Consider the following 19,656-nt stretch of genomic DNA (forward strand, 5'->3'; position numbering starts at 1 on the left):
GTTGCAGGTAACTCTTCATCAATTCATCTGATTTTTCACAGTTTAGCATATAACCAAAATGTAGCCAACCGATGATACACACATTTGATTTCATTAAAATCAGACTATTTCCCATTTTTCCCCTTCTCACCCCTCTCCCCCATCCTACAGGTAATTTTTGATGGCTTATAAGAAAATCTTGTCCAAATGCACATAAAGGAGAAGGTTGGGGTGATGGAAAGAATTACATATGTACTGTGGCTGGTCACCATGGCAACCTTCCACAGAAATATGATATAGATATATATAATATATATTGTAGATATATATTATACATATATGTACACATGTATACCACACACCCACTCATACATACACACACGCACTTTGGACCAACATCATTTTCAGGTTCAGGAAATAGAGAAGAATAATTTCTGTTGCAACTCATTTTTGCAGGTATTCATTAGAGGTTCGAGAACCTTAAAATGCTGTTGCCACATTTTTTTCTCCCAATTCAGAAAGCAAAGTGTTACCATAGTAACAGGACTATGTTAAAGATGTCTATTTTGCATAGCACATAAAAAGTAGGTTTCCTGTTTACTCGTTTAGTTTCCCAAAAGGGAGGGTTGGGGAGAGGGGAGGGAGGAGGGAGGCTCAAGCCAAACTTTCAGCTGAAACCCCCTCCATGTGACCCGGTGGATTCTAGCGAACACTTCAGCCATAAGGCAAGGGAAAACACAACACAGAAAATAAATGCCGGAACATCTTGTCATTGTTAAATATATGATGCAGTAACATCGATTTCCTGGTATTTGGGGCTTGCATTTCCTAGTCTACAGTTACGTGAGATGCCTTCAGAGGACTTGGTTATTTTTGTATTTGCTCTCCTTATTGTTATTTTTGGAGTGATGTTGTTTTTCCCAGAAGTAGCTGTCCAATTTCTTTTTCTTTTTTTAAAGTACTGAGCGTTGGGACCACTTAATTGCCACAAATGAATTTCACATCTTCTGGTGTGTATTGTGTGCAATCTTAAAATATATATTAGTAAAAATCTTTCACTTTATATCCCTTGTGTTCTATATACCTATTATAAATACGTCCTATCCTCCTTCTTCCCCCTCGACATCATAATTTATTTCCATCTTAAGGATCTAAGGGGTTTGCCATATGTGCTTCACCTTGACACGGAGCACCCGCGCACGCGCGGCGGCCTCGCTCAGTACCTACCCCGCGGCCCTCGGCCGGGACAGCACCACCATAAACCAAAGTGTCGTAAGGCTCGATTGGGGAGGAGGGCGGGAAAGGGGCATTGGGGGACAGGGGAATCTGACCTACCTTTTATATATGAGAATTCTTTAATAACATCAATGATGATGGAATTACAGCCTGTTTGACCTTTGGCTTTTAAACTTCTAGGTCAGATTTGGCTCTCTGCTATTCTCCTAAATGCTTTCCCTGTGTTTAATAAAATGTGATAAGTATAGCAGCTGAGTCTGCTTTAAACATCATCCAAAGCAGACCGACTTCCCTCCAGCTTGGGAGCTGTACATCTTATTGCCAGTACCACAACAGTCCTGCCGGAACCTACCACCAGCGGCCTGCTTTCTCCCTTCCCTCTCCAAGCCCATTCCTTTACCAACAATGCCCCTTTGTTCCACCCAGCGAAGAGGGACTGCATTTTTTCCTGCACGTTGCTATTTAATAAGAGTGAATTCCTTCCAATGCACCCTGATCCACTGTGTGCTGTTGTGTCTCCTACTTGCCTCTTAAAATCTGAGCAAAACCGAAGCGCTGCGCCACCTCATCCGGTTCTCTTCGTCCCTTCCCAACTTTCTGTTTCAGAGGCAGCAGCAGGGAACCACATTTGCAGACAGCCCTTTCCCCCGGCCCACCCGCTTCCGCCAACTCCTAGTCTTCCTCAGCTGACAGCCTAGCGTCTGGCTGGAAGGCTCCTTATTAGCAAACGTAATTTCTATAAATGTGTTACCCATTCAACTGTAGCTGTTGTTGCAAATGGATGGAGTAGGAGACCCCAAACATTAATGTTCCATTAGTGATGCAGAGTGTGGCGTGAGAGGAAACCTCATGTGAAGTACTGTAGAGCGCCGGATAACAGGAGTGTGCAACAGTTATCCGAGGGGCACACACCCGAGACAGGAGCCGGCACCTGCCCAGGAGGCTCCGGGCTCCCTCTCATCCAGCAGCCACTCTGTCTCCCCCTGGCTGCGGTGCAGGCTGGAGCGGCTGCGGCACATGGCTTCGGGGATGAGAGGTGTGAGGCGAGCGCCGCAGCCCCCGCGGGCACCTTCCACACGAGTCTCCCAGCGGTCGGTGAGTATCTGTGTTCACCTCGGCCGAAACGCTACAGACTAGTAAGCTGTCCAACTCCACAGGGCTCTTCCGAGAAGGAGTGTTCCCTCTCCCGTGCTGTGCTTCAGTCCACTCGAGACACAGGGGGTCATCAAACCCTCCGCGGGCTGGCGGCAGCGGGACAGTAAGTTTCCTCCGGGAAAGCGAAGGCACCGCCGAGTCTCAGACCTTGTAGTAAATGTTCGCCGGGCTCTGCGGAGGCATCTCCTGCACTATGTACACCGGGTGCCCATAGTCCCCGCTGACCTTCTCGTAGTGTGGGCAGAAGACACTGTCTGCGGTCCTCAGCGGGATGATAATGTCACTGGGCTCCGAGCCGTTGTTGTTGCCGCTGCGCTTCGGCGTGGCCAGCGTGCTGAGGGACAGGGTGGCCGTGTGCTGCGGAGAGTGCTTCCGGTGTCTTCTCCGGTACTTGAGCAAGAGGACCACCAGCGTGATGATGATGACGATGAAGATGATGCATCCTGAAGCAATCCCTGCGAATAAGGCCACTTCGGAACCAAGGATATTGTTCCCAGAATGTCCGGCACTGTTGCCGTCTGTGCTGGAACCTGCACCGGTTGAGAAAGAACAGTTATCGCTGCCCTGAGTGCTGACGAGCTGCTTTTAGGGCCCTTCAAAATGTGAAAAATAAAGCAGGGCCCACGATGTAACTGGCAACTAGACTTTGACAAACCAATTACCTCATTTAATAGCTAAACGTTAAAGGCAGAAGTCAGCAATCGATATGAAAGGAGATGTGCCTCTCGGTCGGATTTTCATGCTGCTCCCAAACCACATCGTTTCCTTTTCATATATCATCATCCATCAACCTCGTGGATGGGCTGTGACAGCCAGCCCTTGATCTTGCCTCATGTTTTAACCCATGGAAGCCAGCCTGCGGCCACAGCAGACAGAGGAAAAGGAACTAGCCGATTCTCTAGGTCTCAATGTTTGCTGACAGGTTGTACTGCTCTCCTGCTTTCCTCTGGAGCTGGTGGCTTCCTGGGAACCCAAACAGCCTGCCTTCTTAAGACAAGCCCTGCCTACTGGCAGCAAGGCACAAGTACGCCAAAGGAGTGGTGGGGCCTGGGGAAATGTTCAACTCGTAACTCGTCTGTATTATTTGATTTACACTTAAAATGTATTTGGAAGGCAGTAGAAACTCTCATGCTGAACAGACTGCCAACCCAAATGTTAAGCACTAAAAAATTGCCTGGCATCATTATATTATCCATTTATCAGTTTGTCACAAGAATTTGACACATCTTGTCATTGAAAGTTAGAAATAACAACTTCCCTCCTTGCCGCTTGGAAAGAGAGAATCTTGCTACAGATGCTAACTTCACATGACTACCAACCGGGCATACAGATCCCTAGTACAAAACTGCTGACGTCTGCTCAACAACTACCATGGAAAAAATTCATTAGTGTGGTAAGAAACACACAGCTATTTGTGCAAAGGCTGTTAAGAAAATGAAGTTAAATGACAGCCAATTTTATCTAATGTTCTCAACTTCTGCCAGGGATCTATTTAATATTTTCTCTTATACTGAAAATGTAAAAGAAAAAAACGATTTTTCGATAATAACCGCCTGGAACACGTGGCACTATGCAGGACTTTAAGATGTTACCATCTAAACTGTACGAGAGGATCAATCAGGCTCTTTGTGGATTAGACATAATTACATGAGGGATTAGAACATTAATTACATATACATTAACATCAGCTTGAAGCAAGTGTTGCAACCAGCACGACAAACTGTCAGCCGATGAAAGCAACTTTGGTCTGAGAGACTTGTGCTAATAATGGGCACTTACAACTGATGAATTCTACACTTTTGAAGGTAGGACTTTTGTGGAAATAAATTATTTTGTTCTAACTGAGTAATTGATGACAGCTAACTGAGAGCAATGATTCCTGACTTCGGTAACTACAAGCTAATCCTACTAGTGTAGAAGTACTTCAACTCCGTTTTACCTCTTGAAATACGGAGCATACACACAGCGCACACAGACCTACACACACAGGTCACGCTGCTGTACCTGGATTTGGTTTGACAAAAGGACTTGTTGTTGAGCTTCTCCCATTTGTACCAGCTTCTAGGTCTGGACGTCTTGTTGGATCATTATGCCTGGTTGACCCAGCAGAACTCGAATCTATATGAAAAACAAATGGTTACTTGCAGCACAGACGTCTGATAAGATCTAGCTTTAGAAGCTGGCTATATATCTTCAGAGGCATGAATAGCAATGAACATAAGATTCTTTATGCAAAGTACTACAAGATACAAGAATATAATGTTCCTTTTGAAACAAAATGGTTATTCTAGTAATTTCAAAGGTTTAGATTGTGAGGCCATCTGTGGAAACTATAGGGATTCTTGCATTTGGCAGGCAGAGCATTGCAGATGACATTTCAATTTAATTGAGCAAGTTGATTGACTGCTATACCAATTTCTAATTAGAAGAATAATTCTTCCTGCACAATAGGTTATCTATAAGAGTAAAGGTTCAACAAACAAAAGTCTTCTGTAGTCAAGATGAAGAAATGGGCAAAATGGCAAATATCTTAGTTGTCATTCTGGGTATTTTAATTTTGAACCAAAGAAATGTTTTGCTTTTAAGAAGGAAAGACCATATACATATATATGAATATATATACATATATATATATATACATATACACACACATATATATACATATATGGCAATAGACATTCTACCTGGCTGACATTAACTTCTATCTCCAATAAAAGAAGTTTGTTACATTGACTTGACGAAATCTCAGTGGCTCAAGGTGCAGAAAAAGGTTTGCTTTCAACACTAAACTGAAGAGTGCCTGAAAGCGAGTGTTAGCAATACTGACACTAGCGGGGGGTTCAACCAGATTACAGTGGCTTCATGAAGCAGCAGATGGTCTTTACCTTGTCCAACTTTCATGAGGATCTTCATGGCTCTTGTCTGGCACACCCCTCCCTCCTGGTTATCCAGGCCCTCCAAAGACCCATTTGATGTAGCTGATTAAAAATAAAATGGACAAAACAACAAAATAAAGAAAAATCAGGAAATCAATAAGCCAACTTTACATGAACATGAAATGTCTGAAAACAATTTGAAAAATAAGAATTCACTCTTAGTCACGTTTTCTGAAAGTATGGGATGCTGAAAGTCAAAAATAAAATAAAAAATAAAGAAATAAAGAAAAATGGATGCTGTCGACACTGCCGCATGTATGCTACCTGGTTCCAAATTTACTTAAGCACTTTCTCCTTCCTTCATAATCAACTAATTTAGTCTTACTATATAGATAAAAGGGACAGCATCTTCCAAAAAGCTTACTATTTTGGGGTCAAACTGAAAAGAGCAAAATAGTTAATACAGTAATTTCAAAACGTGGTAATCATCACACAACACCTGCTTCCTCTACTACAGATTTCCTGCTTCAAGAACAATTAGCTTGATGCGCCCTGTTTGTCAAGCATCCAAGTTCTGTAAACACTAAAAGAGAGACTCCCACATCCCTTTTCTTCTTTTCCCAGCCTTACTCAAGCTTAAGAAGTATATTAGAATTTAGGTCTTCAAATTCTGAAGTTTGTTCCACTCATTTTGTACTCAACCAGAAAGAAGGAGTGTATTATTACCACCAACCTCAATATTAGTCAAACTCGTCAGCCAAACTCCCTGTTTTAGGACAATTCTGGATGGACAGAGGGAGACCCACACATCCCACTCTGTGAGGGCCCTGTGGCAAACTGGGATATAAGGCAGAGTTCTTCATGTTCAGCAGCTTTATTCCCTTTCCACTTCAGGAGGAACAGAAGGAGCAAGGACAATATTTGACCACTCTCCGTGTTTTCGTTTTTTTTTTTTTAACAGTCTATGCTCTACTCCACTTAAACACATTATTGTTCTGTCCTTTTAGGATAGTGAGTTCTCTGAATTGCTTTGTAACTAAGGCTGAAAAAAGATAGGTGGCCAGGTACTTTGCTGAGGAACAGGATTTAAATTACAGGTCAAGTTCCAGAAGAGAAAAGAAGGTGAAGAGTGCTAGACATTTACATTCTTCCCAAGTTCAAGGGGCAAGGAACAGAAAGAAGTGTTTCATAATGCATTTCTGCAATGTAAATCATTCCCTACTTTCATTATCAGAGTCTTATCTACTAACATTATACTTTTAAAGGCAGTGAAAAAGGGACAGACTTTCTGGTAAAAATAAAACCGAAAGACATTCTTTCACTGGGCTGTTTGTTTTCCAATGATGGGTCAACAAACAAATTCTCAATGCATATATAGAAATATGCATGCCATGGATAATTACATGAGCTGGAAATAAGGCGCTTATTTACTTGACTTTGTGTTCTTGAGTTACTGACTTTTACTTTCACTGTTTTCCTTGAAAACAATGGCTGCCTCTTGTGTGTATAAATATCTCTTTGCTTATCTGCGTATTTCCTTAAAGTTCACAGTCTCACAATCGTATTTCACTCTTCTGCTATTGCTGACACTGAACTTCTCCTGGGAAACTGGGTGAAAGTTGCCATAATAATTTGGCGGGGGTGGGGGGTAGTGTAGAAAGCAGACAGTATCCTCTTACAGATTGTTGAGAAAACGTTTGGCAGGTAAGTTAAATACTTAAAAACTAAAAAGTGTGAATCTAAAAAAAAAATCATCTTTTTTCCCCCATTTCTACACCCTTCTCTTTCCCTTTTCCCTCTTCCAAATATGTGCCTAAATTTCAAAGTATCCTTTTCTCTTAAAGGCTTAGAACAGTATGGATATTTATAAGCAGACATGATTTCTGGACAATTGTAGAGCAGCACTATAATCTGCACTTAATTATTTTGAGTTTTCTCATTTGATCTTTCTCAAAAATTAAAATGTGTTTTCATACAGGAAAAACTAGAAAACTGATGTCTTTTTTGGTTGCTGGTTTCAAAGATTCAGTTTACTTAATTCAAGTGAATTCTTAACATTTTCTAATTCATATACATAGAAATGCACCCACATGCAAAAGTGTACCAAACTCAAAGTTAAATGACTAACTTTTTCTCACTAAAGGCTTAACACTAAGCTAACAAATAAGATAAAAATAAGATCTGAATGGTGGTACACACACACAAAAAAAATAGGGAAAAATGTATTTATTTTAATCTTCATGAAAAAAGATCAAAGATTTAAGTCTGAAAGAAAAAAATAAAGGAATAACAGAAAGAGTAAGACAAGGCAGGGTAGAGAAGAGTCACTGGCAAATATAATTAAAAATAGCAACTGCAGAGGGACTGACTACTTCTACTTTGTCAATTTGGAATCACAAGAAATGCACATAAGTTGAGCGACTTTTTCTTTTCATTTCAATTTGTAGGTCAATGCCTGTTCTGAATATCAACACTTTTGTGCAGAATTCCCTTTGGTTTACCCAAAATGATGTCTGGATAACCCCCAAATGTGAAGAACTCTAAAAGTATTCAATTAAATTGCAATCTATAATTTAACATCTACAAACTATTTGATGGTAGGAGAAAAACTGTGAGAATGACACTGCATTGCATCTTTGAGAACTGAAATTTTGTTTCTTCCTTGGGGAGACAAAAAGGCTTCAAGCCCTGGTATTACATAGAGGGAAACCCATAGATGCCGCTTTGTAGAGGTCTTAGACAGTAGACGCTAACTGCCGTTTGGGGCAGGGTGGGGGTGTAGGGGAGAGCAGGCCGAGGGACAGAACTCTGTGAGTGAGGACAGTTTCCCTGTACATTCCTGGACTCTGCTTCTTTTCCTTTTAAGTCAGCTTGGAAGTTGCAAAGGTTACTGGAAGACATTGAAAGATTCATTGCTAAAGTTAAAACAGCTACCCAAATACTTGACTATTTAAAAAGGGGCTACATTTTATTTGTGACAACATGGATGGATCTTGAGATTATTGTGCTAAGCAAAATAAGTCAGAAAAAGTCGAGAACCATGACTTCACTCATATGTGACATATAAAACTGAAAGCAACAAACGAACAAGACAAACAAACAAAAACTCATAGATATAGACAATAGTTTAGTGGTTACCAGAGGGTAAGGGGGGAGGGTGGTGGTAGAAGAGGGAAAAGGGGGTCAAATATATGGTGATGGAAGGAAAACTACTCTGGATGGTGAACACACCATGCAATATATAGATGACATATTATGGAAATGTACACTTGAAACCCATACAATTTTACTAACCAATGTCACCCGAATAAATTTAATAAAAACTAAAAAAAAAAAGAAAAGAGGGATTCACTTGCTTCTCATTTCAAATAAATAAATAAATTAAATTAAATTAAATAAAAAGGGGCTACATTTTAAAATATGGTTAGATGTTCCACCACGAAAGATTTTTGCCCTAAGTTAGGAATGATCTAAGTTGTCATGGAAAACCCTGTTTTAAGATATTACTACCAACTGAAACTGCAGAAGGTAAACTTTATAGGAGGCATAAAATGATTCGGAGTAACTTCAACTTACATTTGATCCCACAGTAAAAATTAACCTCTCTTCCCTACTTCCTCATCAGGGAGGGAAGTACCTGTGGTTCTAATGCTACAGGTCTCCCTGCCGCCACCTTGAGAAAGGGCAGTCAAAAGTGTCCTGTCCTGACTGTGCCTCTTTACTAGCAGAGAACTCCGAAATAAAGCCACAAGACTAATATTCTGATTTCTGCTGCAATAGCCAGTCACCAAGAAGCTTTAAAAGGTTTAGTGGCTGACTTTGGGAAACAAGAAATTGCTAATGCTGGAGAATAAAATTTATTTCCATTTCAGGAGACAATTTTGCAATTATTTTTATTGTTGATTGGAATGGATTGGCAATTTTTAACACAGAGAAAGAGGAAAAATAAGTTGTTACCTCATTATACTTTGTTTTTCTTTGTATCTCTCTACCAGCATTATCTAATCCTGCCACAATCAGTATTACTAAATGGAAGACACTGCATTTCATGATTCAGAAACAGAAAAAAACAACATTGCTATACCAAAGCTTTTAGTGACCAGATTTTTTTTTTCCCCCCTTGGCCCTGGGAAAAAATAAACTTTACAAAATTAAAAATTACAAGAAAAGTTTCTCCATCTAGTTAGAAAACAAGTTTAATAAAAAATGCACAGGCGTTTTATAGCCTGCTTTTAAAAGCTTTTGCTTCAGGGAATCGAATTGCATGTAGTGAGTATACTGAAATCACTATATTGTTCCCCTAGGGCCTGATTTTCAGTGGGTGGAGATCATTGCTCAGCAAAAAAGTACCTTGAGTTCACATCGGCTAAAACGTTCTCTTCACATCTGAAAACTACATAGCCATCACCTGTGGTTTCCCATTAGTCTAGTTTGCACACGAACGTATCTGCAGTTCTTACTCACTGGGAACAGTGACACGCTTGTTCTCTGAGTAGGAAAAGGAGAACCAGTGGTAAAGCAGACTGAAAGGGCAAGAATATTTCTGGGCTGTGTTTTTTAGACTGTGTCCAGGGAGAGGAAGTAACACTGCATTTTAACATGTCTTTATTTGATTGTTATTCTCTGCACCGCCGGAAGCTAAGCTGCTGCACTGCATTTTGGTGGGTTTTAGTCTATCAGATCAGTAACATATACTAATCAGATGGAGACTCCAAACCTGCATGGGGGCTGATATATGGGTTAGCGATGAGGGCAGCACACACACACAAAATCTACAGAATGAAATCTTCTTAGGTCATGATGGAAAGAATGAAACATCAACATACACGGATACTTTGGGGGATATTTCAAAGTATTTTAAAATGTAGCTTATTGGAATGGGCTGGGATGAAGTGGGGGGTTGATGGACACTAAAAAGCAAGTATTTTTATCAACTCCATCAAAGAAGTGCAGCAAAAAGAGACAGATAATAAGTCTACAGGGTGAGGAAAACCTGAGTTCAGTTTTCTAGTAAGAATGACAATCTGGTCTTTATATAAAGCTGCACATGACATACTTCCTCTTGATTATGAGACAAATAGCATTTTATGAAAATTCTCTATGAATAACATCCTCTGTGTACGATTCTTTTCCATCATTATACCATATGCTGGCCCTGCTCATTGTGATTTCTTAGGCCAGCTCCCTGTACATCAGTCTCGTTAAGCTCAATACAGTCTTCTGAAAAACCGGAAGCCTATTACCTGGCAAACTTAGGAACTAAAAGAAGCAAAATCAAGTGAGAAATATGGAAGGTAAAGCTGGGACATTAAAATTAGGTTACTGTTTTCTTCTATTAGTGCTAAGAACTCTTTGAGTATCTTAAAAAAAAAAAAAAAAAATTGGAATGAGATGTGTAAGTTGAAAAACAAGGAGGCTGATAAAAATATAATTACTTAATGTGAACATACAACCCAGGAAGCTCAGATCGATCTACTTAGCACCCTGACATCAGTTCAAATTCAAATGTGTGATGCAAATTCAAAATATGTACTACAGAAAAAGGAATTCAATTTCTAGAACTCAAGTGAATGTAATTTAATGCCTTGGGCATCATGGCTCTTTAAAGATATCAACTTAAGAGAAAAATTCTAAACATGGAAATGATAATGTTCACTGAATGCCAAAAAAAAAATGCCTTTTTATAACTAATAAAAACTTCTCAAACAGAAACATCTGTATAACATGCCAAAAGAAAGGAGAATAATTCACTTCTAATTTCTTCCTTTTTATGTGTTTTCCTCTGTGGATTTACAGTGAAAGAAATGAGGAATATACCAATATACCATGACTTTCCAAGGGCCTTGTTATTCTTGCTTGGTGTAATAAAAAAAATAAAAAAAAAATAAAAAGTTCAGCATTATTTCAAATCACATGGCATTTCATCCCATAATATCTGATCTTAGAGTAAAAGTTTTACACATACTTCAATGGCCTCGTAGAAGAAAGAAAAACACAAAGGATGTTTTCAAAAAGAAATATATATCCACAAAAGCATTTTTTTTTTTAAACCTTTCTACTTGATAAGACAGCTCTTAGTGGCATTCACAGTCAAAACACTGGAAAAGCTACTCATGAGGTGGGATGTGTTTGTTTCTTACCTAAGGAAACATTGCTCCAGTTTGATAGGAAGAATCATTTGAATTAAAACCACATCACTATGGTTGTGTTATGAAATTTTAAAGCAGTACATCAGGCATTAAGAAGTAATAACTGGCTTAGCCCCAGTGACTTCTATGCCCCACAATTAGTTTCTCCACTAGACAGAACAATTTGGAAAAGTGAATTTAAAAAGAAGTCACAGTTTAGACCTTCCTTCCTGTATTCTAGCATAAAATATGACTGAAGATACCAGGTATCAAATATAAACGGATGTTCTTGAATAAAACGGTGTAATTTTATTTCTTCAATTTCAAACGTTCATCATCAACAATGATAGGGTGTTATATTGACAGTTCAGCAAAAAAAGAGGGGTGTTAGAAAATGTAACAACCTTGAATCAGTTTAGGAAAGTGTGCTTGTGTATTCCTTAAAAGATTTAATGACATACATGATTTTGCCACTTTCCTTTTAGGAAAGACAGGAGATAGGAGGATACTATGTAGAACTGAGTCGTGAAGGTGCCAATATAATATATAGTCATATATTTTATAGCTCATATCTCATATATCATATGAGACTTGGACATTGAGGGAAGTCAACCTACTGAGAGAATAGTAACAATATAAAGTAATAAACACCACATCTAGAACGTAAGAAATTCTGTCATAGCTTACTCATAAAATCTTTTAACCATTAAGAACTGTATACAAAGATCAAGTAAGTGACAATCACTGAACATGCCACAATTCATAGTTATCCTTGATAATACAGTCCTGAAAAGTCACTGATCACATATAACCAGAATGCAAAAGATGGGAAGTAGTGAATGCGTGTGAGTGTATGTGTGTCTGAGATATACATGTGTGCACACCTATGTGACATATATCACGGAAAAAAAGCACCCTCCAAGCTCAGCTCAGTGCCCTGACACTATTCTGAGAAAGATCAAACAGTTTTGGCAATAAATTACCTGTCACTCTTTTTTTTTTTTTTTTTTTTTTTTAACTAGAGGCATGATTAAACACATGAGATTATTTATGAGTGGTTTACTTTATTTCCCCTCAAAATACTGCTTGAAATACTTTGTCTTGATTTTTAAATGAATTATCTTGAGGAAATACATCTCCTGCTAAGTTTAAGATTTTATTGCTAAAAATTATGATGATTTATCTTATGCAGGTGGAATATCCCATTAGGTAAAAAAAATTCAACATGAACCCATAAAAAAGCTTTTCATTTAATATGCTTTAAGGGAGTTTATCTTATTGTCATAGTGATTCAGACAAAATTAACATTGTAAGAATGTGACAATCAACAGTAAAAGACTACCTTTATGCATGAGAGTCAAAGCTAACATGGGCCAAAACTGACTGAAATAGAGAAACTGTATTTCAAAAATAGATGCCAGATGACCACTTCAATAAAATGACCACACTCATATTAAAAAAGAAAAATGATGTAAGAGTTCTAAAGATAGAACATAATTCTCTACTATCTGTATTAGCTTAACGTTAAGCATTCAGATTTTTAAAAAATGAGACTTCCCAGTCAACAGATAGTGATAAGATCTAATGAAAATATTCTGAAATATGAAGAAGCAAGTGTTTGAGTGGCTTATTATTTCTAGCACACAATCCATTGCCCACTCCTGCATTTTTAAGTCTTAGTCATTAAAATATCTTTGTGGCGATATCGAAATGTCTAGCTAGCAAAGGGTCAAAGTAAAAAGTTCATGGTGGGGGGGGGCGCACATCCTACGAACCTCTTGCTCATTCTCCTGTCACTAATCGCATGCAATGATATTAATGACGCAGTAATTGCGAGACAGCAGCACTGAAGTGGAAAACGTCCACCTGAAGCAGAGTTCAGCTCTGGGTGGCAGGACTTCACCAGTGGCTGAATTAATGTTTGCTGACAGTTTAGAATACAACACTGCCGATGAGAAAATGTGCCACTCTCGTGGCATAACAGTTTAGCTGGACATGAAGTTATTCGCTTTGACCATCTAGACACCAGTGGTAACCCCAAGAAAGGGCTCTGTCTGAATTTGCCCTACACGTGAATCTTATTCCGTTCAGGGGACATGTTCTCTATGCTAAGAAACCAGAGCAATTTTCCACATGTTTGCTTTAATAAAAGAATACCTTCATCTCCTGGTTTAATATCAGGAACAATGAAACTAGGTTATCTCACTAATGCAAAAAGCCATTTGTGATGCATATCTGTCTTTTAGCAACTTACAGCCAGCTCCTCTGTGAAGTGATCAATTATGCCCCTGCTAGAAGTTTTGCCGATCCGTCCATCCATCCATCCATCCATCCAGCTACCCACCCACCCACCTAAACCACAGCACTTATACTTGGCTAATGAAATTTTCAGTCTCTTAATCCCAGTATTTGTGTATTGGGAGTTTTTTGTTGTTGTTGTTTTTTCTAATTTAACTATTTAGCAACTTTCCATTGTGGACCTCCAAGTACTTGATAACATTTTTAAAAACTAAAATAACATAGTCTTATTGAAGAAATGGAACTGATTGATAGTAGATCTAAAAAGAAAAAGAAAATTCAGAAGATCTGACAAACTGCTATTACAACCATCTTTTCTGAATGGCCCTTACTCCTTTCCATCTGCTCTGTAGGATGTGTTTCAGTCAACTTGGAGGCACATGATTGAAGTGAGTTATTACTGAAGTTGGTACACAATGTGGGACAAGGCATCGGGCCCAACATGCTTGACACAAGCATGGGCTTCATTAGGTATCAGTATCCCACGAGCTTCTCCTCTGTTGCTATGGGTGTTACTGAATGTCCCTATACTCTCTTCAGTGTAGCTCTGTATGGGATGTGATACAAATGTGTACTCACTTTCCTCTCACTGTGTATGCACTTACATGCTTGGTGAGCAGGAGGCACTGTCATCAACTAATGACTGGTCTAATGGTCTGACAGCCCGGGGGAGTTTTAACCTCGGTATTTCATGGCTGTGAGAACTGTACTGAACAACTCACACTTCCTAAGTTTCAGTTTTCTCACAGTGATAAAAATTTCTCTGTCACCTGTGTTTCAAGACTCCAAAGTGACACAGAGGAGGTGAGGCCACACTTCCCCAAGTAATCAAACACCCACCCTGAGATTTCTGAACGACAGAAATAAACGTGTGACTCTTAAGAGCTATATAAATAAGTGTTTTTTTTCCCCCAAAGTAATCTTTTGTGTCTGTCTATGCCTCTTGGTTATTTCTTAAAGTGCTTTATTTTGCTTTAAATTTTCATCTTCAAGATGAATATTTAAAGGCTATTAAGAAACTTGTTCTCTCTCATGCTTGTAGTAGGTCTCCAGTATTCAATTATTTAAGTCTGTAAGTGAACTTTTAAAAAGTTATAAATAGAGGTGCTAGAGATATTAAGATGTATTTTATGAAATAGTAAAGGCAGTTTTGTTCTGAGCAATCCCTAAATAATTCCTTTTTTCCCCCTAAGTAATCTTCATTTCTGATCTGCTCTTGCTTTGCTCTTATTTTGCATATGAAGTTTTAGTCTCTCCCGTCTCTTTAAGAATCAGATTCATCTCATTCTTTTGTCGGTTATTTTGCGAATTGGGAATAGTGTTCACAGGACTCTGTCTAGCTCTAAATGACATAAGCTGTCACTACTACCTAGGTGACGCCATGGAATGTGAACTGAGTCTCACTCTACAGCAGCCTTCTCCTCCTAAACCCGAGTGATCTGGGATAAATAGCCCAGTGGCCACGACTCCATCAGACCCATGAGCCAGAAGTTTCTCAGCACAACCTCCAGTTAAGCAGAAGCCAAGACTTTATTCCTTAAGTGCAAAGAGTTTAAGCTTTATTCACATTGAATTCAACAAGGAGTCTTACTGATACACTCCAGGAGAGCCTTCAGTAGAGTCAGAAAAGGATTTCACATTATGTTAAATAATAGAAATGACGCTTCTAATTATCAGACTAATGAAATGATGTACTTTCCCAGCTAGTCTCAGTGACAAGGCAACTCTGAAACATTTTTTTCTTCTAGAAGAATATTTCTACTACATTCGGATGCTGCTGAAATTATCAATAAAAACACAGCATTTCTTTTCTGTAATAGGGAACTGAGAAAAAGCCCAGCAAAGTTAGTTAAAGGGCAAATAGAGAAAATGATTATGCATTTGGAAGACGCCTCCCACTGTTGTCTCTTTTGGGTCTTACCGAAGATCTGCTAACAAGCTTGGGCAATTCCACCAACAAAAAGCTACTTAAATGCATGTTTCTTGGTAAGGGAAGTCCAAGGACAAAAGACCTTTTATTAACACTCCAGGAAGACAAAGAGGGAAGATCTTATAATTAAGTTACACAGCATTACTGAAACTTGTAAACTCTTGAGTTTCATTTTATGGATGGTTTTCAAATAAATGATACTTTCTGAGCCCATCTTCCCCGCCCCCAGCTTGCAGGAAAGCACAGGTTGCCTTCAATCTTCAGTCTCACACATCCTCCCCCACTCCAAAGAGCTCCTCAGTTGTATGTACTCATTTGGAGCCAACCATGGAAGTAAGCACTTTATGTGTATTACCCCATTTCAATGCATACTACCTCGAGAAGGCAGGTACCGTCATCATCCCAGTTTACAGATGAAAAGATTGAGGCGAAGACTGGTTAAGTAACTTGTTGAAAGGGCATTTGAGAACCCAGGTCTGTCCACCTCCAGACTCGCAACTACTACGGAAATCTGTAGCTCTAAGTGGTGTGTGTGTATATATCCCCCAAACAGCAAGATTCTGATGAATATTCTATTACAAAGATGACAGTTGTAGGTTAAAAATAAAAATGTATTTACATGCTTGAATTCAGCAATTATATGCAAGGTATCAAACATAAATCTTCACCCCAAAGTCAGAAGACATGAGTGACAGGCTGATGTAGCCACAGCACTACACGTGATGAAAACGTAGCTTTTGTTACATTTATCATATAAATATTTAATCAACTAAAGCATATAATCATTTTGCAGAGGCCACACATTCTTATTTATTCTCAAAGATGTCTACTTCAAATGTACTTCAGAAGTACATTTGAAAGCTCCCGTAACTATTTTGCTAGAGAAAGAGATTACAGTACATTCAGTATATTTTACTGCCACTTGCCATACCTACTCCCCAGATACAAGTAAATCAAAAACAGGAAAGAAAAAAGGAAAACAAATATATAGACACACTCAACAAAAACACAGAAATGGAATCTGTTCTTCTGTTTTGATTCTTTAAAAATAGTGTTTCATTATAATTGTGTGCAAGTGCTTTAATTTATTTTGCAATTTTGCTCAGCAGTGGAATTTATGCCTGAAAAATAGCAAAGCTGACTGTGGAGCCTTCCAATTTTATAGGCTCTGATTGAAAAAAAAATTTTTTTGCTTTGGAGAATTAAACCAACGAAGGGCCTAAGGAATGGTAATTCATTCAGTGGTGTCTCAAGGAAGAGTGTGCCGAGGCATGGTAAGTGAGGGATGTCTTTTGGAAGCATGGCTGTGAACATGGCAGCATGTACATTATAAAGCAATTTTTAATCAATCATTAGAAGTGCTGACTTTTAGACTATTTTCCACAAATCCATGTCTGGCTGCAGATTTGAAGTAAAATAACATAAAAGCCACACAAAACGAAATCAGGAGGTGCTCTGAGCATGTGGCATTCTTTGTTTAGCAATTCTCCATGGCCACTGTTCACTTCAAAAGTATGAACACAATGGCATTCATTTTCACCCATCTCTGACTCACATAATTTTGGTAGTGTGATGAAAACCTCTTTGTAGGTATTTTGTAAGACTTTATGCTAAGGTTGGTTAATCAACCTGCAGAACCTTTATAAGAGTGGATGTTGTAAAGAGCCAACACACAAAATTACTCACTCATTCAACTCTACCACCTCTAAAAAGAAATTGTAAACCAAGCCCAGAAAGTGTCTACAAGAAAATTTTATGACACAAATATGGATGATGGCTGAGACACAGTTTAGAATGCCTTCCTAATATTAATTGAAGTGTTTACTAAGACAGAACTTCCCTTGACAAGGGGCAACTGTAAAACAGGTACTGTTTCCCCAAAAATAAGACCTAGCCGGACAATCAGCTCTAATGTGTCTTTTGGAGCAAAAATTAATATAAGACTGGTGTTATGTTTATTATATTATATTATATTATATTATATTATATTATATTATATTATATTATATTATATATTATATTATATAAGACCCAGTCTTATATTATAGTAAAATAAGACCGGGTCTTACATTAATTTTTGCTCAAAAAGACGCATTAGAGCTGATTGTCTGGCTAGGTCTTATTTTCGGGGAAACAGGGTAGTTATTTCATAAACTCTTTTTAAACTTTAAAGATATAATAACAATAGCTCTACTTATGTAAAATGCTTACTATGATTTTAAAGTAATTAAGATTCTAAATGTAATAAAAAACGGAGCTTTTTCAGACGAAATGATTGTAACATTCCCACCTTTGGATCATTTAAGATTAGGACATTTTATTGGGCAAAATTAGGCCCAAGGCTAATCATTGGAAAAAGGTCACTTGAAAAAGTCAATTCTAAACATTAAGAAAACCCACAGACATCATTTTGCCACATATCAAAGCAAATAACCGCCTATGAGAAGAATTAATGAGGATACATTGCATTTTATCATGTCATTTCCTAAGGAAATTCAGTGGCTACTCATTAGGTTTAAAAATATACTTCCAATTAAAAATTAATATTTACTTCTAAAACAGAAATGTATGATGTCTCCATTTTAAATCTGGTAACACTACAAATCAAATTAAATGTCTTTAAAGAATTTACAACAGATCCTGTGCATTTCCATTGGAGAGGAGCCACACTAACAAGAGAGCAGGTATTAGATGTGTACATCCAAATATAAAACGGCTGGAAACCGGAGATTTCCATTGTTAGCTAGAACAGTGTTGTTAGAACAACACTAACAAAAGCAGTTTCTAAAGAAGAAATTAAAATTTGAGGAGATAAAGTGACTTCCCTGCTAAGCTCAGGCCGCAGGACGCGATCCCCCATCTCTGGGCCCTGTGCTGCTGGAATCAGCTCATCTAGGAAATTACCCAGCACCAGTCAGTCCGTTGGCAATTCGAACTCTCCCCTTCTGGGGTTAACGAAACACTACTCCAAAGTATCATGTCTCTTTTTTCTCCCCATGAAAAGAAACCAGCACACAATAATGATGAGTTTCATACTAGTACTCTCAGTTATTAAGGTGTTTACTAAGTAGACAGTAAGATTTGAAATCAGGCATATGTAGTATTCATTGTAACAACTGAAAAATACCAGTATCGTTAACTGCCTCAGAGTGAATGGATGATTTGAAGTGTTAAAAATATACTTGTAAATTTGAGTACTTTTCATCATGCTACCTATACAGTACTATTTTAAGTAGAATGTGACTGTACATGAGAGAGAGAGAGAGAGAGAGAGAGAGAGAGAGAGAGAGAACTTGTTTGATGTGGAAAGTAGTCACTTTTTAAAATCTCTTGTTTTGGTGCCTTGGGATTCCTAAAGAAGCAAAGAAAGTCAACATTAAGTTTTTAAACTATTTTAAGATTCATTCCTCTCATTATTCATTTCCTTTTCAGGGTAAGCTGTGTATCAATGAGCTTTGTTGTAAAGTGAGTGAGAAATTGGCTTCTGCATTTTCCCAAGTATCTGAAATGTCTTCCTATGCCTGTTGTCTGTGATGTGGCGGAAGTCTTTCAACTTTGGAGAGTCTGCTTGGACTTCCCGGTACACTTCTGAACTCTGGGCCCTTCACCTAGCCCTGTGACAATCACCCAACCAGCAGCATTTAAACAGCCTCTCATTTTGTTCAACCGTGAAATCCTCAACTCTATTTTAAGAAAGATTCTTTTTTCCCAGGCTACCACATATTTTTGCATAGTAAACCATAACTCTAAGGAGAGTTCTGGAGGCCAGTGCAGCCCAGCTACCTGCTAATGGAACTAATAATGAGTTTTTAGAAAAAGACAAATAAGAATGTCATTATTGTGTAGATTAATATTACAATTACAAATTAAATTGTGCTTCTAAATACAAACCTGTCATGTATTAATAACAAATCATTTATTATTAAATGCTTGCTACGTTAAACAGAAAGACGTTGCTAAACAATGTGTTTATTTGCATTCCCTGCATATTTCTTCAGACTGAAGGTTAAACCCATAATGTTTGCTGAAATCCCACTGGCACTTAGTAGGAACT

At 38.4% G+C, this 19,656-nt stretch overlaps 1 protein-coding gene across 2 annotated transcripts in view; it reads right to left on the bottom strand.

Annotated features, from left to right (window-relative positions):
- Positions 1-876: 876 nt before the first annotated feature.
- The window catches only part of EFNB2 (ephrin B2), a 43,285-nt gene continuing 24,505 nt past the window's right edge, over positions 877-19,656 (bottom strand). The window contains exons 3-5 of one of the 2 annotated variants that reach the window (XM_019731055.2): positions 5,256-5,348; positions 4,375-4,488; positions 877-2,900 (exon numbers count right to left, since the gene is read on the bottom strand). In XM_019731055.2, coding sequence (XP_019586614.1) covers positions 2,512-2,900; positions 4,375-4,488; positions 5,256-5,348 — 596 coding nt within the window. In that variant the 3' untranslated portion in view covers positions 877-2,511. The remainder of the gene's footprint in view (positions 2,901-4,374; positions 4,489-5,255; positions 5,349-19,656) is intronic. The other variant, XM_019731056.2, reaches the window with a different exon arrangement.

This window comes from Rhinolophus sinicus, linkage group LG04 (genome assembly GCF_036562045.2).
Source record: "Rhinolophus sinicus isolate RSC01 linkage group LG04, ASM3656204v1, whole genome shotgun sequence".
NCBI classification, from domain to species: Eukaryota; Metazoa; Chordata; class Mammalia; order Chiroptera; family Rhinolophidae; genus Rhinolophus; species Rhinolophus sinicus.